A 26,469-nucleotide genomic window follows, 5' to 3' on the forward strand; every position below is an offset into this window, starting at 1 on the left:
AAGGCATCTCAGAGTGTTCTCTAAACATCCGTAATCTTTTCAGAGAACCATCGACTTATTGTGCCAAAAAGGGTTGAAATATCTTCGACAGCGAACATCCTTTCACAGGCAATATCTCGACATCATATGATCGATATGACCCTTGAGCTTTTGAAGCTCATCAGTCATATGACGTTACTTGATGTCTTTTGGACTCATTGTTACATCAAATCTCAACTCTAAAATGGACCTTACCAGAAACGCAAAGCTCAAGCTCAAAGTGCATCGTTCCAACTCTTCCCAATAAGGAGAAGAGTTCCTACACGCACTTTCCCCATGTTTTTAATCTATTCTACCGGGAGAAGACTCCTCTCTAATCAAGTACTGGGCTTAGAAAAAAAGCTGCAGTGTTAGCTCAACAAGAGCTCCGACTAGGGCCATTACCGCCGGATCAACGGTCGTTATGTTCCGCCGAAGAAAAGATCATCGTGAAAATAGGCTAGAGCTCAAGCCTCAACTTGACAATAATTTTCAAATCAACATCGTGTCGTTCATCACAACGATGACTATGAACTTGATCGCGTGTCGCGGGCAATTTCGTATATACTGCTCCACTCGATGTCACTGCTAGCTACCGCAATACGAAGTGCCATTATCGACGTCACGAGATGCTTAGATTACTTTATTTGAGCCAGTATGCACACGAGACACTCAAGTTTATGCACATTAGATTTCTCATTTGATGCCTCTAGAACGAGTTAAGATGGCGATGGCGATGTGCAGATAGTAGAGCCACGATGTCACGATGTCACGATGGCTTGTTGAAGGCGTGTCAATAACGGCTGCGCTAAGCGCTAAAATTTACCCTTAACTTAGTTATTTCATTTCTGTATGATGGTTAATGTGTCAGTTGTAACGTCTTTCCGGACCGTCGTCCTGTCTCTATAATAAGGTATGACTTTTGTGATGACGATATATCTATATGTGAATCTGGCAACTATATTACTTTTACATTTGTCAAAACTTGCATGGAGAGAGGACTGGTAGACAGTTATGGAAGTAAATAGAATGTCTACCTGTATGCTGGGGACGAGTTCTAATGTTTGCTTTCAAGGTAAGAACAATAATTTGATGTTATACTGACCAATGGGAAATGTCGAGGCACTACCACCTACTAGTGAAGCTAGTAGAGTAAGGGCAATGACACTGAAAGGAAAGAAATAGATTTAGTTTTGATAAAGAAATCTTCTGGATCTTTGACAATAGATTTGACATCGTGGGAGGGCTGACAATTCTTTGAAATCACCATGATACATCATACTTTGACCTCATCTTACTCGTTGCCCTATTGTGTATGTTTTTTGACAAAATCTGGTAACACACGACGCTGTAGCTAGGGGGCGCGAGGCGAGACTGAGACCCTACCGGCTTCAAGGATATGAAATGAATCTCCTGGCCCAAACGAATACACACGATAAATCTCATAGCAGATGACTGGTACCAAACTCAGATCACTGGTACCGCACTCATCATCCCTAGGCTCCATCACAAACCGATATGATATGTAAAGTGGTAGAATGTTCACTGAACAGTGGATCTTGATGATCAAAAAAAAAGATTTGGCTGAATTCTCGCTCGTCTGGATGCAGACTTTCTCGGTTCCCTTGGTCCATTTCTGTCCATGGGACGAATATAACCGATAATCCCGAAGGGAAAACTATTCCGGGGGATATTGTTTCGAAACTGTTGAGTCAAACTCCAACAAACTTAGCACCTTGATAGTAACAGCTTGCAAAACTAATCCATATTTCGACTCTCAAACTGATTATCAAAAATGTCCACGAAAACTTTTTAATGGACATTCTCTAAAGATAACCAGATTTCTGGAACTGGTCCATAACCAGGTACGTATGGTTTGCAGTGTAGGAAATAAATTGCAATATAACAAATCGTATCATGCATGAATTACATGTAATATACAATATATAATATATTAATCGCCGACAACTGCCGATATTCCCTTGATACGAGATTCTGAGTTTATGTATCGAATTCTGAAATAGAAAGTATATAGTACCTACTACCGGAAAGTCCTTTACCCGCACACAGGGTATATTTTGAGTAATTGAAAATCCGGGGACACAGCCACCTTACGTCTTGTCTGTCGCATACATATATGCAGTGAGATGGTAGTCATGGTGATACCTTCTTGATGTGTGCTATAGATGGAAAAACACGGGAGATTCTTCTCGTGCTGGTTCTCGTGGAGAGCTGCAGGTTGTAGGTGTGCGAAGATAACGATATGAATGGTCGCCGTTCTATTAGAATGCGGTCTTCCTACGGGAGAACACTGCATGGTTGCTAACAGCAGAAAGTAAGGCAGAGTCCGTCCACTCATGATTATCGAAGATTCATAACATGAGAGAATCCAGCGTGGTACTTCTTTGTGGCGCCCGTGCTGATCGACACAGCAAGGCTCGATACAGGGGTTGTATTATGACCCCCCATCACCTTAAGATGAGCAAATGCAAGGGCATGGATGCTGGACGTGATATGGTTGGGGTCTCTGCACCCCTCAATTTCTCGGATAAACAGGCGGATAATGAGGCAAGCTCGTCAGCAGCCTGAAATTGTCTGAAGTGTTCACAACAAACAGCAAAAGCATCATAATTTGAAAGCAATTTCGAACGTATGACGACTATCTAACCTAGCCAAAGTCCCACAAGTCCGAGCAAGACGTATTGTGATGAGCCCACGACCACGTACAGCACAATGTGACAATATTTTTGCAAGCATTCGTGTACTAAGTCATGGTTCACAAACATCCTGTTGTGGGTGTTTATTTCTGGGCATTGTTTGAAGATGTGAAAGATGTGCTGATGACTCGTCACGTAGAAAATCTGAAGTTTCTGATACTTGTTGAACCATTCGAAGGACTACTGAGTGGGGAACGTATCGGAGAATATTTTAATCTGAAGCATAAGCGCCATCTATCTTAATAGGAGTAGATGGTATTACTTGTGCCGTTGTGTTTCCTCACCGTTCCTGCTTTTAGACCCCGTTAGTAGTGGATTCTCTCGGTAATTTCGAAGAAATGATTCTACGGAGCACTGTAAGCGATGTGGTTGTAGCGTTCTCGGTCCTGGTCTCTTACGAAATTATGTATCCGAAGTCTTAAAGCAAAGAGTGGAATAACCCATTGAAGGACTTTTTTGACGCCTTACCTCGGTTTTGGTAGTATTCGGAACGCAGCCGAGAGTTTGATTTGGGCAAGGAAATCGTGATGATTACAAACCATGTAAGATTAGAAAGACAATGGGAAAATCGACATGGGGATGACAATCGGCGAGTAGTTGGCAGACCTGCCAGACACAATTATTACTTGCGTAAGGGTTGGCCCGCCGTCTCTAAATTACAGACCGTGCTCGGAAGGAGATCTTGGAGTACAGTCGATATTTGGGGGCGAGTCAAGTAAGCTATGTCGTCCATGGAGTCTGGAACATTGGAGAATGGTATCTGTACCTAGCCAGTAGTCCAGTTCAGCTGAAGACTTAGCTCCATGTACAGCATTAGATGGCAGATAGATCCTCGAGTAAAGTAGGTAGGCGGTGCTACGAACGATGAAGGCATTGTCTAGACAGGCAAGGTACCATGCAATAAGTACATTTTGCTGTTATTATTAGTGATCACTTACTTCTAACAAATCGCCCACATTGCTGATTCCACTGCTTCATATTTGTACAGCTTCCCACGTAGTCCTAGCTATCAGGGAGATATGATCATAGCCATGTGATACTCCCACCTATTCTCCCGGCGGTTCTGTTCCTATTCTGTGGCTAGTACGGAGATGATAGATGGATGTGATTTGAAGTTTCTTTTCCACGTCAAACGGCGTCTCGCACTCGTACATTTTGGGAAGTCCACCACCCCACTCCATTGCTCGGCGTTCGATGCAACAGCGAGGATGCCATTTTAATTGTAGCCTTAGAAAAAGAAGGATCAAAATGAGTTGTTTTGAGTTATTCTGATGACTGGAATAGGTATTTGGTGAGTGGATCGGATTTGAAGTTTGTTTCATCAACTTTTTTTGTATTTTTTTCTTCATTTGTGTCGATTCCGGTTAGACACTTTTAGACCTAGTCGACGGTCTACGGTCGTACCTGCATTTATGAATTTACTCCACCAATCGTTTGGCCTCATTTGCCTTCAAGCGGTCTAAGTACGGATGTATCCATGATTCCTTCTTTTAGCTGAGAGATATCCCAGAAACCTTAGCACTTCCTTTACGACCAACGACAGGTACCTAGTAAGAGCAAACAATCCTTCTCGAAATCTCATTTCAACTCATTTCATTTCCATCTTGAATAATCTTCCGAATACCGGTATCCCTTCTCCTTTCCCAAGATCACACGGGCGTAGATACTCGAAAGTTAATCTTCTCCCTTCCAAATCTCTCGTGAGCCTTATCCTACTGCCCATGTCAAGAGAACCTCTAATTTCGTTACATTTACCGCATTTTGCAGAGTGCGTCTCCGTTCTTGATAGTCAAGGATTGTTACTTGATCCTGACTCTTTGTGGAGCCTCCAGCTACCACGCCAATTCTTGTGCTACCCCTTACCGTGACATTACCAAAAGCCTAAAGGTACCGTACAGTCGGAGCTTTTGCTTGTAGAGTAGGAGTAACCTCTCTTTTCTTACACCGCACGCCTCTAACACGCTTTGAATTTACACAACCTGAGTAGTTGTAGCTATTCCGTTGCCTCTGTCCAATCAAAGCACAAGTTCAACAGTCAATTCAAGCCCGAAGCATGAGAATATTTACAAAACTGCTACACCACCAAGGTAAAATGGGTAACGCAAGAATTGGGAATGGCTAACTTCTGGTACCGTCATGGACTTACTGTACATCCTCAGCCCGGTCACAAATCACAACATTCTTGAGATCCCGCCCGCGCTCCGGCAAGATCTAAGGTTTTGGCTACCAATGGAAGTTTTTAAGAACCCCGAAGTGCGGCTACTTACAGCTACCTACCCACAGATACCCCTTCATACTCTCGTCTCATGCTGAACAATCGAATCCAAGTCAGCTCTATCCCCCACAACTAAGCAAAAGCTTATTTACAAAACTTCTGAATCCGTGAATATCGTATCTATACTTGTCCAGCTTACGAGTCTGCGAGATCTTAGCGTCGCTCCTAAAACGTCGTTAATGAGGATGTCTCCAACAGCTATTGTTTTATATGTTGTATCAGCCTTGTGAACTAAATTCATGCATTTCATGACCGAAGAGTTTGATACTGCTCTGTTTACCGTGATCGGCGGGGTATGGTTTCTAAAAGTAGTACCATGATCAACGATTTGAGATGTCGATGAAGAGATGAACAATCAAAGCTTCTAGCTTGACCTTTTCGCATAATGCATTACGCATAGAAAGAACTCTCTCAACAACCTCTCTTGCCTCTTGGTATATTGATGATAGGCTCTTGACAGGCAAATCCTTGTATCAGATCGTTGAAATGGACGGCACATGCATTATTAAAAACATCCCGGAGGCTGGTTTCCTGCGGCTTCATTGCTAGGACTGGGTATATACGTATGCGTCTTCGAATCGGATGGTTTCTTGTCGGAACAATTACAAAATAAATATCAACAAAACAACAGAGTGTTGGCAGGTGAAGGCGAGGTTGAATGTGGATACTGTGTGTATGACTGACGAAGGGGCCATCCATATTCTAAGTTTTTCGACTTCTTGTGAATGAGCTTTCCACGAATACGTTTGGTCACCGTGACAGTAGTCAGCGAAATATGCGGTGTTCTCAACACGATCCCATGAATATTTTCCAAAAGTCTGTTGGTAGCTACCCGACGTCACACAATCTAGGCCATGACGGGAATGTGCTTAGCAGGACCGTAGGGACGGGCCCCGTCAGAATAAACACACGAAGACATCAGAGCGAGAAAATCCTTGAATCGACCCTGGAGATGTGTATCTTGCTATTTCAATCACATCACTGTTCTCGCTAGTAGGAGGTGATGTGAAGCACAAAAGCGGGAAATCAAAGCAAGAGACGCATGTTAACAATCATGCATATCATTTCATCACGTTTTTGGTTTACGAGATGTCCTCGGAATCCGTAGCAAAATAATCAGACTGCGGGATGTGCAGTTGATGCACAGACTTTTCGCCAGATGAACCCAGTTTTAATTTCTAAACAATGTGGGAAACTTCCAGCTACCCAGGCGGACTTGGCCAGGTCAGTTGAGATGCTTGACAGGATAACAGTGACATGAATCAAAGATCTTTAGATTCTACATTGGTAGTTTTGTGATAGATAATAATGTGGTGACGATGTGGTGATTTGATGCTACCCGTGGGGGAATCTAATCTGATGAGGATTAGTTGCTTGGGGGCCGTCTCAACTCTTATAACTATTGTGTACCTTTCCAACCTAGGTAATAGTTCAAGTTTGAGATTATTTATAATCTCGTTCTCCCAAGGTTCTTCGTTCGACCTAAATATCTTCGAGCGAGTATCAAATATGTACCAAGCTAAGTCTCCACTCTCCTCCACTTTTGTGCTTCCATCAGCAAATCGAATCTTCTCAGGCTAGTCATGGTGGATCATGTTCAATGTATCAGCTTTCTTGGAGTGAGCAAATAACTATTCACTCATCTTGCTAGCTTATGTTGTATAGGTAGGTACTTGGGAATACCTTGATGCAGGCAAGACTAAGTGTTTCTGGAATAATAATAGAAGATGTCAAAATAATTCCATCTAGATGCAACCTTGTTTGAATGTCGAGATTGACGAAAAAATGTTAATTATGTGTCCACCTCGTTTTTATATCCTCCTATCCACCATCGAGCCATATCGTTGGAGAAACAAGGGGATGTAGCCTGCTGGCTTTTCAATTCAAACCATCTCATGGTGATTGCAAGCATCGACCTCGAGTACTCTTCGTATTTGAACCAAACTTGGATACCCTCACTCGCCTCGATATTAAAACATCATTTCCTTTGGGACCTGGAAAATTAGCAACGACCGGCATGGCATGGAATACATGAATTTGAACCCAGTCATCTTGAAACTCTCTTTTCTCTGTTTCGCTGAACAGACCTACCGTAACCCCTACCAAAATCACAAAAAGTCTACTAGGTAGTCCAACCCGAGCAACCTTACCCGCACACCCGCCAATGTTCGAAAATTTTGACAGACTTCTAGCTTTTCTAGCCCGCTGTTCTGTGATTCATCTGGGCTTATGATTGCTAGGCGTAAGTATTCTTTCCCGTTCAAAAATCTTTCATTTTCATGATTAGCACTGGCGTACCGTTGTTAGTAGCTGTAGTAGTCTTTTTAGTAGGTTTCTTATCACGTAGTTTCCTCTTAGCACAAGGGGTAATGCTCCAGTTTTCACCCATCATCAAAACTCAACGGCAGGCCCTAGTTCATCAGAATTATGAAATGAACAATAATGCATTGATTTCCTTTGCGATTACACACCGAGACACCCCAACTTTCCAGTGTACACAAAACACCGTACATTCGCTTCTATCCGGAACTTTCCTACATACCAAACATGTCAAAACAACCTTCGCTTGACTAAGCTCTCTATGGATTTTGTAGCAGATTTTGCTCAGCCTTCTTGTGGAAACATACGCATAAAACTTCATGGTTTGACGATGATCTCAAAAGTACCGAGAAGATTGATTTATCCATCCTCTTGCAGTATCCCGTTCTTGTCAACTACCTATTTAGAATAGTACGGAGGTTAAAACGACCTAGTCTTTGAGGCTATTCTTCTAATCTGTAGTTTGCGAACCTAAATATGCAAAATACGCATTGTCTAGGTGTTTCCTGTTTTGAATTTGACTTTTTCTTTTTCTTACACACTTCTTTGCGTTAATTGTTCATAAGCGGCAGGGTCGTCACGTTGTCAAAGTCACAACTCGCATAACGAGTCCGCCCCCCCCATGTCTTCATAGATCTTCATTGGGTGGTATCTATTAGCGACAACGGTTGCAAGTTGACCCACAGATTCAATGATCCCTTCAACCCTTTCATGCAAAATGAAGACCAATGATCCACGCAAAAAAGACCCAGCCTCGATCTCTCCGCTGGTTCCCTGTCATATCCGTTGTTCTCTCAAGCTCTCCCACAATAGGCTTAGCTGAGATCGATACAACTCACCACTTCTGCGGAGCCCTGCTGTTATTTTAACCAATTCCTGTTGGTCCTTTTAGAATTTTGAATGCTTCATCTGAGTATCGGATGATTGCGCCGGCACCAGATCCCTACACCCCAGTCACACATTCATCTTATCCAACGTTCTGCACAGTTCTCGATAGAGTGCTATCCAGAATTTCGCTGCAGCTTCATTTCCATTTGTCAATCCTCTTGAGAGCCACAGTGGGCTTCTTACACAAAATCATTTCATTGAATCGCTTCACTTTTTGTTGTTCTCAATCTTTTGTCCAAATTTGTGGCTGACTTTAAATGTCCTCGTGCATTAAAAACATTCCCCTCCAAACTTCCTTCTTTATCCACTCTAGCTTGTGCAACTGTCCTTAAAATCTCGTCCCAAGTCCGGTCCTCCCAAGCAAAATCCTAGACGCAACCGTGCAAGCCTTGTATCAAGTCGAGGTGGGTATTTTTGACACTACTCCGCTCCGCTTGCATACTAGACTCTTGTCATCGGTACAATTTACTTCAGCGGCATTCTGCTGCAACGACAGGGACTTCCTGTGAATTGTGAGAGCCAGGGGTAATAGGGCGCTTGTCGGGTCCAGTCTCCTTGTTGTGGTGATCATAACCAAGGAACTTATATATCAAAGGCCTTCAATCTTGGAGTATATTACCCGACGTCTGTCGATCGAACGTGGAAAGAAAGACAACGACCCCCCTTCAACTTCATTCCTGTTACTTCTTAATACGGACTTAGCACGTCATTAAAACAAGAAGCAATTTATATTTCATTTGGACGACGCAGGACACTCGCCACATCCGTTCATTGAGCCCAATCTATCCTTGAACCAGGTCGCTTCATCTTCTTTTCTACACGGCAGCGCTGTTGAAGACCAACTCGTCAAGTAGTAAAATCTCTGGAAGGTATACGCGTTCGGCTTGTCCAGAACATTTAAAACCTTTCATTTATATTCCCGGGACTGGTCCATACATCAATCAACCTTATTTAGCAGATCTTGATTAAGACCCTTAAGATTAATCTATCCACCGATCAATAGCTACAGGAACAAGCTTTATACGCTCTTCCGACTTCTCCAACATCATCATCCAGCAAGCAGGACTAGATCATAAACTAGACTCAACAATTACTTGCCTTCGATAGGCCTTATGTTCTTTTCTGGTCAGTGATCAGCCATTGTCTATAGCGGCCCTTACACTCGTTCATTCCACGGCTACTTACCACTGCGACAACACAACACACATATTCCTTTCTCGAATCAAGGGCTCTTGAAGAACCTAAAAAGCAACTTCCAGACCATCTTCAACGGTCAAATCACAGATACTCTCAATGCTTGTTACACGGCAATGCGAAACAGGACGGAACACTTGGTCCTCTAATAAACTTGGGTCTGCTAACTTCGCGTCTCCACGGATGGCGAACTTTGAGGCTATACCGCCGCAGCCGGACTGGCGAGAACAGTACTCTTCGTATCAACTCTCTGGAGAGAATGGCATGGTCCACCAAAATTACGAGCACTCTGCTGGCTCCAACACAAACACCAGTCAACAGCAACCAGCTACCAGACCAACTTTAGAACATCGACACACACTTGGCCCAATAAAACCGGAAGGTCCGCCAACTCCTACCATAGAACGACCAGACTCCGCTCCGGGAGATTGCGGCCAATCTTCTGTCAACAGAACTCGAGATGAATCTATGGTTTCGACAGAATCAGCACCTCTTTCACTTGGGCCGATCGCACCGAATTCAACATCATCTGCTTCAAGCGCACCACAACAAGGAGCAGGAGTACTCATGAATGAAGACGCGTCAGCTCTCTTGAGTCCCAAGGAAGAAGACGATGACGATATCGATGATGACGACGATATGTTAGATACTGAAGATGGAACTTCATCAACGCCGCAGACGGCGGCTGAACGCAGAGCTGAACGTAGGAAGATGAAGCGATTTCGGTATGTTTATTTTGGTTTACATATGTGTTGTAACATGAAGAACTAACTAGTACAGTCTCACTCATCAACAAACTCGATTTCTTATGAGTGAATTCGCGAAGCAAGCTCACCCAGATGCTGCTCATCGCGAGCGTTTGTCACGAGAAATTCCAGGCCTTAGTCCAAGACAAGTGCAGGTATGGTTTCAGAACCGGTATGCAAAATTCAATCCAGTCCAAGTGGAGAATATAGACTAACGGAAGCAGACGTGCAAAGATCAAGAGACTTACTGCGGATGACCGAGAGCGAATGATGAAGATGAGAGCCGTACCAGATGATTTCGACAACGTACAGGCTTTACATTCTCCTTACGGAGCTGTACACGGTATTGGAACACCAATGCAATCGCCTGTCGATTTTGTGCCAAATTACGCGGATCATATGATACGACCTTTGATGGTAGACACCATGCGCAGACATGAACAAGAAGACCACATGTCGCCGGGGGGCATGAGCCCTGGATATGGACATGTTGGATATACTCCGGGAAGTTCCATTGGAACACCTGATGTCCTCTCACCATTGTCCATTAATTCGTCTGATCGATACTTCTCCAGCCATCTTTCGAGTCCGATGAGCTCAGGGCCAAGGAGCTCAAATCCATTTGATCGACCACCTCCGGGTTATCAAGCTGTTTCCCATTCCCAGCAAAGACATCACGGCGGCCGACCATTACAACCATTACAGCTTCGAGAGACAATGTCAAGATCTCGATCAGAGTCACTTCAGTCGCCATTGAGATCCAGTATGTCTTGGAAAGGTGAAACTTTAGATTATGCCAATTATCCGACTGGGCAACCAAGTCCTCAATCATCTGGACGTCAACAATCAATGTACCAGCCCGAGCAGAATAACGCGGTCAATGCGCACCAATTTGAGTCAAACTCTTACCAAAGTTCGTTCCATCCTTGCGATGAAAAACTAGATGAAAGACTAACCATTTTGATAGGCTCCAACATTCAAAACTCACCACAAAACATGAGCTATTCACCATCGCATCCTCCATCATCTTTGCAACAATCATCACCAGCTGCCATGTCCCGTTTGCGAGCTTCCACCGGGGGTGCTTTCCCCCATGGTCTTGACCTACGCAACCAATACCGACCTCTCCCCCACCAAGGTCCATCACATCTGCCTCCTACTTCCCGCTCATTCGCGCCCTCATACTCAGCAGGTTTTGCCAGCGCACCTTTAACGGCGCCAATGGAATTCTCCCTCCCTCGGACACCAAGCGACGCAACCCATCCACAATTAAGTGCGCCAATGGCACCGCCGCAAGATTTCGCAAACGCGTACAACGCATCAAGAGCTCCACAAAGTGAGCGAGAATTCAGCTCCCAAGGTCAAGAACAGCAGCATGCTCAAAGCCATGCACAGCCTGAACATCAACCACAAAGAAATAACAGCGACGGTTCATCGTATCTTCGACCCAACGAATTCCAAGCAAAAGATAACCGCAAAAGAAGCTTTACTATGCCTGGATCTTATGCCCCTTCTCATATGTCTTGAAGAAATTTGTCTGGCGCTCATTTTCAATCTTCGATATTTGTGTGCATGCAAAAGTTTTTGCTTTCAGAGATCACGATTCGTTTTACAGGCATTGCAATTTGAAAAAAGAGCAGAGCATAGAATTCATCCTTCTCTCACAAGACGATACAAAAGCACTTCACTCCGCCTTACCCATGACACCACCAAAATCCCTCAATCATCTCCAATTCCAACCTCAGACCAACCTTCAAATCCATTACAGCTTTCTTGCTATATACCCATGGATCTTTCAGATGTTCATGCACACATATATTTATATATACTTTCTATACATACTTCTTACACTTTTGAAGTTTCTCCCAACGCTGGGACGGACAGGAATCTGACATCATTTCTACCTTTCAACCTTCGACCTACAGCTTTTACCTTTACCCCTTCTTCATTGTATTTTCTAGGAGATACTATCCGGCATTGTTTTTATATCAAATTTTTTCTTCCACATTTTATCCATTCATCTGGCCATCTTTCTTCAGGAGTGTTTTCATAGGTTTAGGAATTTGGGATTGGGGATAAACTTCAAAGCAAAGTCTTTTTTCTTCTTCTTTTCTTTTTGAGATATTCGCTTCTTATCTGTGTATAAATGGTATGCAATTTTTTGGTTTGGAGCTTCTTAGGGGTTAGCTGGATCTTGCATTTGAACTTCTTGTTTATGTTTCTTGTTTTTTCTTCTTCTTATCTTTTTTTACCCATGGGGGTTGGTTTGATCTCAGGGATTTTCACTGAGTGAGGGAAAGAACTGAGAATTGATTGGGTTTGGTGCTTGGAGCTGGATAAAGGATCGAGAGGGGGTGGGCGGTTGGGAAGCTTTCGAGGGAAAGGAAAAGGATATGCCGAGGAGCGGGAGAATCACTTGTAGATATCTGAATCGTGGAGTGGCAATATCATTGTGTGGAAGTTGAACAACTTTGTCCTTTCTTGTCTGCTGTGATATGTGATGTGTGATCTGCAATCTGATGTGATACAATGTGACTTGATCCGAAGACTTTACTCTGAAAGCCTATTGAGGCATGCTACATATAATATATAATATGCAATTTCCAGCCCATTTCCCGACTCTACGCATGAAATTTCCAAGCTAATTGCTAGGCCCTACAAGTATGAGCTACAGGCCCCAAGCCCTGAAGTAGATATGCAACAAAAGAATCAACATAGAACATACTGAACGGGGATTGGCTGAGATACTAAAAAATTGAGTGAATGCTCAGAATGAAAGTGAGTCTCAACGGAAGGTCAACTGTACATCTTCGCACACCTTCAGGCCTCAATGGGCCTACAACAGGCATGAGTTACAGAAAGATTTATACGCCTTTGGCGCCGAACAGATATGTGACAAATGGACTACGGTAGATTGTCTGTCGGCTAAAGTTGGCTAGACAACTTTGTTCTTTGGGTGAATATGGCATTGGCACCGGGGGTGAATATAAGCGAAAATTCGATTTGAGAGCAAGAGTTTCATATTTAGATGGAACGAATATGAGAAATCAGCTGGCACGTTATGATACATCTTGCGTCCATTTGTATTGGAAATTTCACTATCATTATTCAATACTGCAAAGAGCTTTGCCAAGTACATTACGTGGTGCGTAAAGCAGAGTCCTGATGTGGGTTTGGTGAAGAGGCACGAAATACCATCAATTAACTTCACTATCTTCTGTGAAATAGTGAAGAGAAGAATCAATATACCCAGAATCTTAGTCACTTGATCAGAACGCTCCAAATCCATGGTACGTGGACTTATACCTAGTCGTTGACATTATTTCTCATTTAATAATCATAAAACCTATCATCAGAATATCAGTACACTATCCATTCACGAAACGTAGATGAAAAAGAAAAACTCACCCCTTTCCACTTTTCTTTCCCAGCCATCCCGCATCTACCATTTTGCCCAGTAGTACACTAGGTCTATACTTGCTGTCTCCTGTCTCCTCATGTAATACTTTCATAATTGCTAAGCAGGTATCAATACCAATGAAGTCCGCCAATTGCAATGGTCCCATAGGAACATTGGTTCCATTCTTCATTATCGCATCGATATCATCTCTTTTACCAACACCAGTCTCCAAGCAAATTATGGCTTCATTGATATAAGGCATCAAAATCCTGTTTGCCAAAAATCCTGGGGAATCTGCTGAAGTAGATGGGATTTTGCCCATTCGTTTGCAGAATTCAATGGCTGCATCCAATGTATCTTGGCTTGTCTGTAATCCAGTGATAATCTCTACACCCTTTTGAATAGGGACTGGATTCATGAAATGTGTTGAAACTACTCGAGAGGAAGCGCTGGTGTCTTTGGGATCTTTAGTCGTTGATGCGGCAATCCGTGTAATGGATATGGAAGATGTGTTTGTAGCCAAGATGGCATGGGGAGGGCATATTTGAGCTAGAGAGCTGAAGATTGAGAATTTCAAAGAGGGAATTTCAGGCACAGCTTCAATTACAAAGTCTGCCGAGGAAAGATCATCCATCTTTGTGGTTGGGGTGAGTAGGGAGCGGATACTGTTAGATTGTTCTTGAGTTATGCGCTGTTTGGCTACATCTTTGGCCAGGAGTTTCTCTGAATTTCAAATAAGAGTCAGTTGGATACTCTTGAAACGAAGTTGTAAAGAAAAGTCTGCGAAGGAGGAAAGAGTAATTTAGAAAGCATACCAGCAAATGCGAGACCCTTGCCAAGAGAAGCTTGATTTGTATCGACGAGAGTGACTGGAACACCAGCTATTCGTGCTGCTACTAATGCTATCCCCAGTCCCTATTCCTCATGAGAAATTGTTCATCAAAAAGTACAACGAAGGGTAATGTACCATTTGGCCGGCGCCGATAACACCAAGACTTTTGACCTCTTGCGCCGAAAGCATTCGGCTTGAACTGAATGATCTTGCATGTTTTGAACTCTGCAAAATTCCTCTTCTTACAATTGGAGATATCATGTTGGGCAACGATCTTAGAAACAACCTTAGAAAGAGAAAACAACCGAAAATCCTGGTGTTGTATTGACAAATGACAATAAAGCTGGAGAGTAGAGAGAGAAGGTTATCATCGGTTGTTTCCCCAGGATTTATTAAGGTTACCGAGGCGGGCCGGTAAAGTTCCGATGTTGCATGTGGCTTTGACAAGGGTACGCGTCGCGATCGCGAATTTTGGTAGGAGCGTGTACAGTGGTTTTTGGGTTGGATTGATCAAAGTCAAAATATCATAGTAGATTGTTATGCTTAGATATTCATGATCACCACCCTTTACTACAACCAAATATGGAGTTCTCTGGTGGTAAAAGAGACGTTGTAGATCCTGAAGTTAGAGCTTATGTGAATAGTTTGGTTACAGCTGTAAGTTATCTTAATTATATTGTCTGAACAGATTCGAGAATTAAAACTGATTCTGACTATTGATAGCTGGGAGGAAGCGGCGCAGATGAAGAGGGACGGTATGTTCTAGGAGACGATGCATTGGCATGTTTACGAGATCTCAAAAAATGGTTAAAGCTCTATGACGAGAAAGCGAATCGATTAGACGTTGCAAGATGTCTCGCGGAATCCAATTTAGTGGGAGGGGATCTTCTACAAATCCTCGCAGCATGGCCCGAGAATGCTACGGACGATCGATTGAAGTCAAAGATAGCGCTGGCATGTATGGAATTGTTGGTGCCATTAACTTGGCCATTGGAGAAGAACAAGGAAATGACAGTCAATCACCACCGACATGTCCCGTATTTAGAGATTGCGCAAGTGGGATACAAGAGGTCAATACTTGGGTTCGATGGAGCAAGAATATTACATACTGCGGTCAGATGCGCACTGCCTGCCATGGCAGTGGATATTGGAGATCGAAGTACAAGGGATGAGGGTATTATCAAATTGATTTTATACTTTCTAAGGAATATCGCTATGATTGCACCTCCACCGAATGGACAATATGAAGGCGATGAAACGGAAATCTCACGATCTGCGACAATTGATGCTTTCGACTACCAAGACATATTTCATCTTCTTTTGATGGTGTCTTCGACAATGGGGGCAGAATTCAATACTCAGGATGTTGTGGTCATGGATGTTATCTTCCATTTAGTTAAAGGAGTGGATGTTGAGAAGTTATTCTTCAGCGAGAAGGCCATGGATAATAGCAAAACAGATGAACTGGTTAGATTACGGAAGAAAGAACAAGCAATGCTTCGAAGTTATCAAACAAATGCTCCCACGAGGCATAATCGATTCGGAACTATGGCCTGGATGCAGCGGGATGATGCCAAAATGACGACAATCTCTGGCCAGGCCGCACTAAGAACAGGAAGAGGAGGACTCGACAAAATGGATAGCACTAAGAAGTTTAAACCGCCTAGGAGAGCAGTCAAGGGAGAAAGTGGACCGTTAGCCTTCGACAATCCAGTTCCTCTCAATGCATCAGCGACGAAAAATTTACGGGCATTTGTTGAGGAATTCCTCGATTCTGGATTTAATCCCCTTTTCACACACCTCCGAAAAGCCATTGATAGAGAAGCTGAAAGAGTTCTTGAATATCATCAACGCCAATTCTTCTACTTGATTTCGTGGTTTCTTGAGGCGGAAAGAGTTAGGAGAAAGAACAAGAAGCCTTCCAAAAGTAAAGGTCCAGAAGACGTGGATAGTTTTGCCCTGGTTGCAAGTGTGCTCAATCAAGAAATGTTCATCACACTCAATAGGGCGATGGATCTCAATTTCGAGAATAAAAACTGGTATGACTTAAGTGCTGCCATGAAATGCTTCACACAAATTCTTCTCACCGTTCAAGAAATGGCAGATTCGCCTCTTGAGGCCGATCAGGAAATTGCGGAGAATATTCTGGCACGTATATTCTACGAAGATACAACTCACGAGCGAGTGGCTATGATAACCAGAACATATAAAGATCAAGGGTTTGGTTATCTGGATTCTTGTACAGAACTTACACATAATTATATGCGTATTCTGGAACAATACTCAAAGCAAAATGTTGATATGCAAGTAAGATCTAGGAGACGCACGCGGAGAAAGAAGAAGGCTGCGAAAGATGCAGGAGAAGACATAGGCGATGACAATATAGTTGATGAATCTGATGGTGAAGATGAGGCACGAGCACAGAAGGAATCCTCAGAGCGGAAGTTTGATTACAAACGTTTCGCTGCTAGATTTTTGTCTCAGGGATGTATCGATACATTTGTCTCTTTCACGAAGTATTATCTTGATCTAAAACCAGCGCAATTGAAGCGAGCCCATAGGTTCTTCTATCGGGTGGCCTTCAAACAGGACATGAGTGTTATGTTGTTTAGAGTGGATATTATTCATTTGTTTTATACTATGATCAAAGGTCCAGGAGGCTTAGATCCTCAATCCCCTTCTTACAAAGAATGGGAAGAAATGGTGAAGCAACTATTGAAGAAATGCACGAGAAAAATTCAAGAACGTCCGGAGCTTGTGGTGGAAATGCTCTTTTCTAAAACCAATAGCACTGCGCATTTCTTGGAGTATGGCTATGAAAAACAGACGATATCTACAAAACCTAAAGCAGCAGCTGAGTTAGAAGTCAAGGGTGGATTAGAGTGGGAGGATCAAATCGGTGTTGCTGTTGGCGCTTTACTTGATAGAAATGAAGCTGACCATATCGAATGGGTAAAGTCACAATTATCATCTGCAGAAGATGAAAGGAGAAGTTGGGAGGCGGCCAATCAGGCTTTGCAATCCGTTGAGAAAGATCCACTTGTTGAGATTGTTGAGAATGAAGAGACACCTGCCACAGAGGTCGAACCTCCAAAGGCGCCTTCCATCCGTATGTACGATAATACCATTCACTTGTCTACATCACTAACACGTTTAAAGTTATTGAACCAGACAGCGACAATCGAAAAACGGCCATGTTCAAGAATGGCTATTTGCGCCTCTTGGTAAAGCTTGTCGGTCTCAGAAGTATTGGGGCTGCCGACGACCCCGATGCCTCCTGGTATTTCCCCTCGGAAAAGTCGGCAGATCAGATCAAAGAAGCCCTAGATTTAATCAAGAAATTCGAGTTTGCCCCGCCAACCTTCGACGACGGTAAAGGAGCGCTTGATCAAATAAGAAGAGTATCTGCTGGGATAAACAGAAAACGCTCTGCATTCGATGATGATTCAGATGACGGCATTGATAACGATGAAGAAGAAGAGGAACTACTTTTCGAACCCGGTGGACACACAGCAATGAAAAAATCGGATGCTTTGAAAGCTCTAAAGAAAAGTCGAAGAAGACGCAGAAAGGATGGAAGTGAAGAGCCCGAAAGTCGTGGGCTAACAGACGAGCAACTTGAAGCTCGCGCAGCAGCTAGAAGAGCGAGAGAGTTAGAGAAAAACCGCAAAATTAAGAGTGAACTATACGTTCATGATAGTGACGATGATGAAGAAAATGATCGAATCTTCTTTGAAGCAGAGGAGAGACTCAGGCAGCAGAATAAGATAACTATCATGAAGGAGTTGCTGGGGGTCGGTCAGCAAAGGGAAAATGGGAAGAAGAGGATGGCAGGTGCGTTGGATGGGGAAGATGGAGATAGTGATGAAGACATGCCTATGACATCGAATAAAAAGAGAGCAAGCAGTGCGATTTCGCTGGATAGTGATGAAGAGGTTGGTGTAGGTGCAGATGATCCAGAATCCGAAGAGGAAGAAGCAGAGAATACGGACACACCGATTTCGAGTCCACATAGATCAGCACAGCCGAAGAGGCGTAAAGTGTTGAGCGATGATGAGAACGATGAGCATTTGGCGAAAGATGCGATGGAGATAGATGAGGATGAAGAAAATATTGTACCAGTGGCAAATCTAAGGAGGTCGAGGGTTAGAGCGGGCTTTATTATGGATAGTAGTGACGATGAATGATAGGGTTTAGCTGTATGATTGTTTTGCGTGGATAACTGATACCATGGCGTTGGAAATTTGGGTACAGCATTGGGAATCATGATTTGAGAGTAGATACTTCAGGGTTATGAATTACTGCAATGAATGGCCATCTTCAGAATGGCGTGTCTGATGAGTGCAAGGAATGTGTACCTGAGTATCGTTCTTACTTTTGTAGTCGGAGATGTGCCCAAATGATATTAGAATCTCTATTTGATTGAGCAAGTGCTCAATTATTATTGCTTGTTCGCTTGACCATGTGCAAAAGTTACGCAATCTTCGATTTACCGATTTATCTAATGTCAGTATAAATTGAAGTGAGAGGACCGGGATAGTAAATTCCCGGAACATTCAACTCAACTTCTCTTAACTGTCTAGCATAGATAAGCTGTTAAAGAAGTCGCGTTAGCATACATGAATTTAGTGCCACGATTTTGGTGCTGAAGACTAAAGCTACCTACCTAGTTAGAGGTTGGAGTGTCTTCCGTTTCTTCCTCAAGCACATAGCCGTCAATGTTGGTTGAATTCTGAATGTGCATACAGATCAACCAATATTTTATCTTTGATGCCTACAAAGGACTCGAGATAGAGTCTCAACGTTTCATATGAAGTCAAACTTCGAACAGTACAAATATATGCCCGTTCAGAGTCTCGAAATAAATTAGAATACTCGGGAAAAAACGTCATCTCAATGAATAGGCTAATATTCGAATTGATCAGGATCTTCGACCAACGATGTGAAAATGACATTGAAGATTTGGCTCTCGTGACCCCAAGTACAGAATTCGATATTGGTCGAATTCCAGTCATGAAGTTCTTGGTTTCACGTGGGGTAGATTTGAATCAGATGGGAGAGTCAAGATATATGGGACCTGGTTATCCAATTGTGTATGCAGTTATGGCAGGAGCAGTGGAGAGAGTTCGTTGGCTTCTTGATCGTGGCGCGAATCCAGAGTTGAGGGATTCGTATGGGAATGCGGTAAGTTATGTGGAGGTGATGGGAAGTGAGGAGATGAGAAATGTTGTAGCGGAGGGTGTGAGGGCAGGAAAGTAGTTGAAGGATGAAAAAGAGGTGGGCTCTTCTAGATGATCATGGATAGATTAGTGGCGATCGATCGAAGAGTAGTTGCTCATGTATACCGATCACGATTAGGGGGAGGTTCACACACGTGTTTAGTTGAGAACGAAATGCTGTGAATGTGAAATGTTGATTCTTCTTCTCCATGACAACGACGTTGATCAAATGGTAGAAGGATCTCCTTACTTTTGAGTCAGGATTTCTAATAGTTCGGACTGTAGTTCATCAATCGAAAGCTTAGAGATATTCAAATTCTTTGAATTATTGAAATGATTACAAATGTCAAAGGAATTCTGAATGTTGATTTGATTTGATTTGAAAACAATATCCCATTTCTACCTAACAGACTTCAAGCACGTGAAAGTCATGCATCACACAATACCTAACGAGCTTATTCACAATTCGGTTGATGGCCAGTCAAGCCATATCTATTAGCACAATGTTTAAGAAAATACATTCTCAGCGTAATCTTCATACAAGGCACTCAGATGTCCTTCTACAGATACACTAACAGCACACATTTTCAAGTGCTTCATCCCTCCAATCTGACTCCTCACATAACATCCCTCTTACCTTATCCTACGCATCACCTCCTGAATCTTCATAAAAGCCTCATCGTATTACGCCAAGTACGCCAATGACAATCAACAGCTTACCTTACCTTGCCTCGTGCTTCCTCCCATCATCGCATAAACTTCGAAATCCGTCACACGAAAAAATAATACTCACCTGTTGCTGTATATGATTCTGTCCATGCTATTGCGGTAAATCTTGAAACACGGTATTTTTTCTGCAGTCATAATAAGGCTCAGAATCTCTCGCGATGAGCCACTGCCGAGGAGGCGTAAACATGTTTTCACTACGAAAATAGTAATTGCGTAAGCTGAGTATCTTAGGGAATCCTCTTTGTGTAAGTTTGAGTCTTTTAAGCATACATTCATGCTGGGGAAGGAATGGAATGTGCGCAGTGCGTAAATCTCGTGTTGTGGATTTTACTCGATGTTGTTAACGTGATGGGCTGGCTTTTGTGTTACAGCTTAGAATATGGTGCTGATTTGAGTGAACGTTCCTGTAGGAGTATTTGATGAGAATATTTATGTGTCAAATGTAGCACAATGGGTAGGTTTCGGGTATATAAAGATTGTGTTCGCGAGATGTGAGGTTTATTGCTATAACAATTATTCGCTTCATTCCTGTTACTTCGATACAATATTCATCTGATCTCATAAATTTCTTCCTCCCTTTTCTATAAATTGTGATCATGCAGTTCAAAACATTCGTCCCTGTAGCATTTCTACTGTCTCTACAGCTCTCTTCTGTTCTAGCCGCCCCAGTAGCAGAAGCAGAGACAGTGGACGCCTCCTTCGAACTAGAAAAACGTATCGGTACCGACGCTGGAGACGGAACAAAAGCAAAACCATACATTTTCAACATCGATTGTGCTGGTGTCGAAGAAGTATGCGAGGCTCAATGTGCTGCGATTCTTTGCTTCAAATCGCCTTCATTGCTGTGAGCTTGCTTGCCATATGGCTATCGTTAAGATATAGGTTACTAACGGAAACTAGTCAATACGGAGGACCAGGATCTAACACGGCGCAGAGAACAGCAAGTGGTGCCGGCTCGGACCCTTTCAGACCTCCCCTAGCAACTTTGGTTGGGGGCTCAAAAATTGATTTGTCGGCGTTGAAGCAATCCGCTTGGACTAGTCCCGAAGATACCACCAATGCATCCGCCAAAGAGGGTGGAATAGGTTGTCTCATTGCACCTGTCGATCCAGGCCATAATACAAGTTAGTGTCTTTTCTTTCTGCTGCGGTAACATAACTAACATTTGTATCAGAGGAGGGGTCTCGAGTCGTAAGCCAATTCAATTTTCCATTATTGTACTATGAAGCTCTAGATGAAGCTCTGTTCTCTATTTCCAAAACATACCCCACTGCACTCGAAAACAATCTCCTCGTGTAGTCACTAACCCCCATTTAATAGTCCGGACAAATCAGTCACTACAAAGCCAAGAAAGACGAATATTTCAAGAAGAAGTACCACAACGCTGGGTAAGACAAGCCATCTAGTTTTTGCCTCGCCAACTAACACTTATTTGTAGTAAATACTGTAAAGCACTAGATGCCGGAAAGGCAGCAGATACAGTTTGCAAAAATGCACCTTCAACCGACCCAGTCAACTTTATGTATCGAAGAACATCCAAAAAGAGTGGAAACTCACTCCTCTGGCAACACCTCAAGTATGGAACTGATACATGGGCTGTCAACTTCCCCGGATATTCTTGAATGTTTGGATAAATATCATGATTTGATGGGTATTCAAATTACTATGCCTTGCATGTAATGTGAGAAGTTGAGCATTTGTGTTTCGGAAAGGGGTGGATTTGAGTTTTCTTTCATACTTGCGCTATTTGGGTAGGCCTTTTTGTGATTTTTGTTTAGGTCGCTTTATTGCATTGGTGGAATGGCGAGGAATATGGTATGCGGGCATATAGATTTATCAGAATAGAATGATGAACTCACATTCTTTCCAAATCTTTGCAAATCTTGGACCTTACTATTCGATGTTCTAGGCCTGTCGCAAGGTATTTGTTCTAGACCTTGGTCATGTGTTCGAGCCGTTCATCTTCATAGCAAATCGTCGTACAAGGCCTGTAGTTACCATCGAGCAGGCTTTGCACAACAGGTATATAAATATGATTCCTAATTATACTTCTCGCGGACGTGGTTTGCTCTAGGGGAACCGGGGTCTCATTCCGACCCGTACGGAAACATCAAGCAATTGAAAATGCTAGGGTAGGCAAACCTAAAATATACAATCTGACGCCTGAAGATTTTCTGTCGCGATTAAGGATTAAAGAAAGTGATCACGCGGTGACTTTCGAGACTTCTTAATTTATATTGAACAGTGACATCTCAAGGAATGAGATTCGCAGGGAGCTGCTTATACCAAAATTCGAACTGATGTCAGCCGTTTCAAGAAGTCCAATCATCAACCTTGCACAGCTGTAGTGAGAGCTTTTGCATTTGAACGATATTTGGCGCATCAACTAAGAGATCGTCTTCTTGAGTACGGGCAAATAGTTTGGAAAAGATTGAAAGTGTCAGCTCTAGAGATGAATGTCTTCTTTACCCTCAGACAACTAACCTACGAGTAGGGTGGTGGCAGAATCAATGCGACGAGACTAATCCTAGCGTATCAATATTCCGAAGTTTATGCGAAACGGACATTAACATGCAGCTAGTTGTCTGTTCATTTATATGCTACTAACAATATCCATATAGCCAGGGAGGCGTAAAACATCAGACAACGCCAATAGTTCCTCCACTGTGCCTCTTGATTGCTTGCGAAATCCCTTAGATCAACGTTCTCGGCTTACGGTACATAGATACCTCTTATGTCATAGCAATGCGCAACCACTTCAGTCTGCCTTGCAACTTCTCTTGGCCACACCTTAGCAATTGGCAGGTGAATCTTGCAAGAAAGACAACACGGCAGCGAGAACCACCAGCGATTGTCACTCATGCAATATATCGTCTAGAAGAAACCACATAGACTTAGCGACCTAGCCCTGCAAATTATGTATTGAGTATCGTTCGAGATTGAGCTCAAATCCAGAAGACTCCCTCCGCCCACGGTATCATGGCTGAATGTCAGCTGAAGCCGGAGGATCTTTTGAGACTATTGGAAGTTCTCAGCGTCATGTCTTAAATTTAGATGTCAAAGGTAAGATGCATCATCTCAGTCAGAGTGAATCCTGCGTGTGTTACGTAAGCACAGCCTCTGAGCCTCTGACGTTCTTTATTGTCCTGCCTCAATCCTCTATCAGCTTTACCTGGGTAATATCTATACAAAGTCCCCAAGTTTCTCCTATCCTCTATAACTAAGATTCAAAAGTAACCGTACCTGTCCTTAGAGACTAAATTTCTTGTGGCTTCAACGTGGCCCGCATTTCCAGTCAACAAATATCTTGAGGCCAGTCAGTCAGTGCACCCCGAATCCGAAGACATGGGTACTTTTCTGGTATTTTTCACGGCTCAAATTCCCAACGAGGTAAGTCACGCAGTTTGATGGATAATTGAACATGTATTAAATTTTCCTTCCCAGACAATTTCAGCATTCGTGACGCAATCTACCCGAGCCAAAAGCGCACCCGAGAGCCCATGGATCCTCCAAAAATCCCCAGATGAAGATGTCCATGGGCCTGAACTCACTCTTCCTCTACCAAGTCCATCATTTACTACTGGTTTTCAAGACGTATCTCCTGAGACCTTACAAAAGTTCATGGTTGAAAATGTCGTCGACCGTCACGACTTTCCCAACTTCGAGGGCGGAATCGAATGGTATCAATTTGTAGTTCTGGATTCCCAAAGTTTAGAGGACAAAAGTACTTGCTTGGTTTACCATTGCGTGAGAAGCATGCCGGAAGGCTCGGCAGAAGACGAATGGGATGAAAAGAAGCTCGTTAGTGAATGGAAGGTCTGGCGCGTCAAGTTTCTCGTGGCATGGTGGTTGATTAGTGGACTGTGTATGAATGACCAAGCTCTGTTCCAGGTATTCGAAGATGAGAAGGATACATATACCGACAAACATGGGGTGTTGCAGATGCCATATTTGGAGAATGATGAGTATGAGTATCCGGATTTGGAGGATCGTGTCCCATGGGGACCAGCTCCTTAGACAGAGAGTAGTTCGGTTGTACCTATCTAGTTCCAGTGAACATACCCTTCACTGAAAACACAAATATGAATCACAACATTGGCTAATGGTTATTCTCGCCTGCCGACCATCATGCGTGATATCAGTCCAGCAATGTTTCGCCGCATGGTAGTATGACCTTCATGGTTGTTCACAAACTAGTGATATCACAATAGTCAAATCACGCCATAGTTGGTTCTTGTCCTATGCATTCAAATGCCTCATCACCACGCCCAACTCCGAGCAAGAAGAGATTAGTACTGGGTGCTTCAATGACGTTTTGATAGACTGTTGCAAAAACATGACAATTTCAAATCGGATATCTCCATGGAATGCAACTCTCAGTAATTGTCCGAAGAGCATTGACTGTTTATTCAAGAGAGTTACATTTACTATACTAGTACACAATTACAGCCGCGGAGAATTTTGATACCTTCCTGTCGGTATTCTCTCTTCTTGTATGAGACAATAATGCAACTATAAATTCACGGCATCCTTTATCGACTATGTGTTAGCTGTGTGTATAGACGATTCATTTGAACAAACACTAATCCCCCTTATAGAGTCAGTTTCCTTAAAGCTACTCCACAAAACTAACCTGTCTCCAGACTGCCGGTATGTCCTAAGTGACCTCGACACTAGTTGGATAGCTCAAAACCCTCACTTGGGTCTTTGCATCTACCCCTCTTCCTTTTTTCTTGTATCGGAATTTGTCCGCGTTTGGTCTTCCCCGTAGAATTGTCGTGAGAATCGTAAATTCTGTTCATTCTGTCTTCTCATGTCCATTCGGCGACCTTGGTGGATATTGAGAACAAAAGAAATCTACATGAATATTATGTATCGCTTAATACGATATCAAATGGTCCGATTTTTGTCAACACTGCTTCGTCGTATTTCAAAGGGTCGGCACTAAAAGGCCTCGATTGTATGCAGACTTTGAATTGCAATGCATCTTCATCGACGGCCAGATGAGTTGGGACAAAAAAGAAATGGTAGAAGCAGAAGTCAAGGGTTCACGGATCGGAAAATCGAGAAAAACCCTCTCGATGCACGCTGATTCCTGATTTTTCTTGCAAGTAAAAAGAACTAGAGTGGTAAGAGGTTAGCGACAATGTCCTTTCGCGGTCTGACCACAAGCTTGGAGACGATCCGTCTGATTATCCGTAAGAATAGACGAAGTACAGAAAAAAGCAAAACTAAAGTAATCTTTCAATAGATCCTACGAAAGAAAACTGCTAAGCAGATAAGATAACGCTGGATGGTTAGGACGCCGTTGGCGCGAGGTTTAGGTGAAGTGGAGCTTGGGAAGCAGCTTTTCCAAGTGCTAGATGAGGAGACATGCAGAATCTGTTGTGGAAGAAGAAATGTATCTGCAGACTAGACAGATCTAGCTCGAGAAGTAGACGAGAAACGGTCAAGATCCTAGATGGTAGAGACATAATTGGGAATTTACCAATTGTGATGAAATTTTCGTCGATAATGCATGCGCTGTTTTTTTGCTTCTTTCCACCGGTGAAGGTGCAACTGCACGGGCCTCGTCTCGGGATCGTCAAGGGAAACCGAAACCGAGAAGTGGACGAGCCGTGGTGGGCTGGTGGGTTCTCACCGACGTCTATCACAATTCTGCTGTAATAAACAAGGCACTGTCAAAATTGAGATGCCGAGGACTAAGCTTTTCTAAAATTGTTTTACGAGTAATCTCCATCGTGCCATGACTGGTGCTCATTTTCAGCTGTCGTGTGTAAGTAATATCCACATCTTTGTGTCACTGGATCTTCGATTCGTTGTCAAGCTGCAACACATCTTGGTGTTTTACAAACCCCAACAGAAAGCGTTGGACGCGCGGTTGTGTTTTGGATATAAGATCATGTTGATCATATTTGACGAGTCCAGAATGTTAGGAATCTGGAAACTGGAGATCGAAGTAGAAAAGCTTGCGAAGACCCCTTTCATTTCCTTTCCTTTTTCGGCGTTAAATCAGTGGTCACATCGAGCCCTATGCAGCAACGATCCTTGAGGGTGGATTACACTCGGCACTTGACTCTTTAGTTGCTTTTTTCCTCACAGTGTACAACGTTGCGAGTCATCAACTCTCAG

At 43.1% G+C, this 26,469-nt stretch overlaps 6 protein-coding genes across 6 annotated transcripts; 5 read left to right on the top strand and 1 right to left on the bottom strand.

Annotated features, from left to right (window-relative positions):
* Nucleotides 1-9,510: 9,510 nt before the first annotated feature.
* Nucleotides 9,511-11,684, top strand: EAE98_005839 (uncharacterized protein; the record flags this gene model as incomplete). Its single annotated transcript, XM_038953461.1, has 4 exons — nucleotides 9,511-10,136; nucleotides 10,192-10,329; nucleotides 10,382-11,070; nucleotides 11,125-11,684. 4 exons carry the CDS (start codon nucleotides 9,511-9,513, stop codon nucleotides 11,682-11,684), a joined length of 2,013 nt encoding a protein of 670 aa, XP_038809856.1.
* A 1,484-nt stretch (nucleotides 11,685-13,168) lies between these two features.
* Nucleotides 13,169-14,650, bottom strand: EAE98_005840 (uncharacterized protein; the record flags this gene model as incomplete). Its single annotated transcript, XM_038953462.1, has 4 exons — nucleotides 13,169-13,503; nucleotides 13,566-14,280; nucleotides 14,373-14,472; nucleotides 14,525-14,650. The coding sequence occupies 4 exons, from the start codon at nucleotides 14,648-14,650 to the stop codon at nucleotides 13,488-13,490; spliced, it is 957 nt and encodes a 318-aa protein (XP_038809857.1). The 3' UTR covers nucleotides 13,169-13,487.
* Nucleotides 14,651-14,971: 321 nt separating this feature from the next.
* EAE98_005841 (uncharacterized protein) lies at nucleotides 14,972-18,576 on the top strand (the record flags this gene model as incomplete). The annotated part of the gene is made up of 3 exons (XM_038953463.1): nucleotides 14,972-15,046; nucleotides 15,113-17,498; nucleotides 17,549-18,576. The coding sequence occupies 3 exons, from the start codon at nucleotides 14,972-14,974 to the stop codon at nucleotides 18,574-18,576; spliced, it is 3,489 nt and encodes a 1,162-aa protein (XP_038809858.1).
* Nucleotides 18,577-19,285: 709 nt separating this feature from the next.
* On the top strand, nucleotides 19,286-19,648 carry EAE98_005842 (uncharacterized protein; the record flags this gene model as incomplete). The annotated part of the gene is made up of 1 exon (XM_038953464.1): nucleotides 19,286-19,648. One exon carries the CDS (start codon nucleotides 19,286-19,288, stop codon nucleotides 19,646-19,648), a length of 363 nt encoding a protein of 120 aa, XP_038809859.1.
* A 1,159-nt stretch (nucleotides 19,649-20,807) lies between these two features.
* Nucleotides 20,808-22,307, top strand: EAE98_005843 (uncharacterized protein). Its single transcript, XM_038953465.1, has 5 exons — nucleotides 20,808-21,181; nucleotides 21,238-21,461; nucleotides 21,512-21,528; nucleotides 21,658-21,725; nucleotides 21,776-22,307. The coding sequence occupies exons 1-5, from the start codon at nucleotides 20,934-20,936 to the stop codon at nucleotides 21,957-21,959; spliced, it is 741 nt and encodes a 246-aa protein (XP_038809860.1). The 5' UTR covers nucleotides 20,808-20,933; the 3' UTR covers nucleotides 21,960-22,307.
* A 1,017-nt stretch (nucleotides 22,308-23,324) lies between these two features.
* EAE98_005844 (uncharacterized protein) lies at nucleotides 23,325-25,786 on the top strand (the record flags this gene model as incomplete). The annotated part of the gene is made up of 3 exons (XM_038953466.1): nucleotides 23,325-23,400; nucleotides 23,591-23,727; nucleotides 23,782-25,786. The coding sequence occupies 3 exons, from the start codon at nucleotides 23,325-23,327 to the stop codon at nucleotides 24,352-24,354; spliced, it is 786 nt and encodes a 261-aa protein (XP_038809861.1). The 3' UTR covers nucleotides 24,355-25,786.
* Nucleotides 25,787-26,469: the final 683 nt, after the last annotated feature.

The sequence above is a fragment of the Botrytis deweyae genome (assembly GCF_014898535.1).
Source record: "Botrytis deweyae strain B1 chromosome Unknown BDEW_012, whole genome shotgun sequence".
Lineage (NCBI taxonomy): Eukaryota > Fungi > Ascomycota > Leotiomycetes > Helotiales > Sclerotiniaceae > Botrytis > Botrytis deweyae.

Excerpts from the sequence above, each read along its gene's own strand:
- EAE98_005843 (XM_038953465.1), top strand. The coding sequence starts at position 20,934 with ATGCAGTTCAAAACATTCGTCCCTGTAGCATTTCTACTGTCTCTACAG. Across the intron at positions 21,182-21,237 it reads TTCAAATCGCCTTCATTGCT|TCAATACGGAGGACCAGGAT; the intron begins GTGAGCTTGCTT and ends AACGGAAACTAG. Across the intron at positions 21,726-21,775 it reads AAGAAGTACCACAACGCTGG|TAAATACTGTAAAGCACTAG; the intron begins GTAAGACAAGCC and ends ACTTATTTGTAG.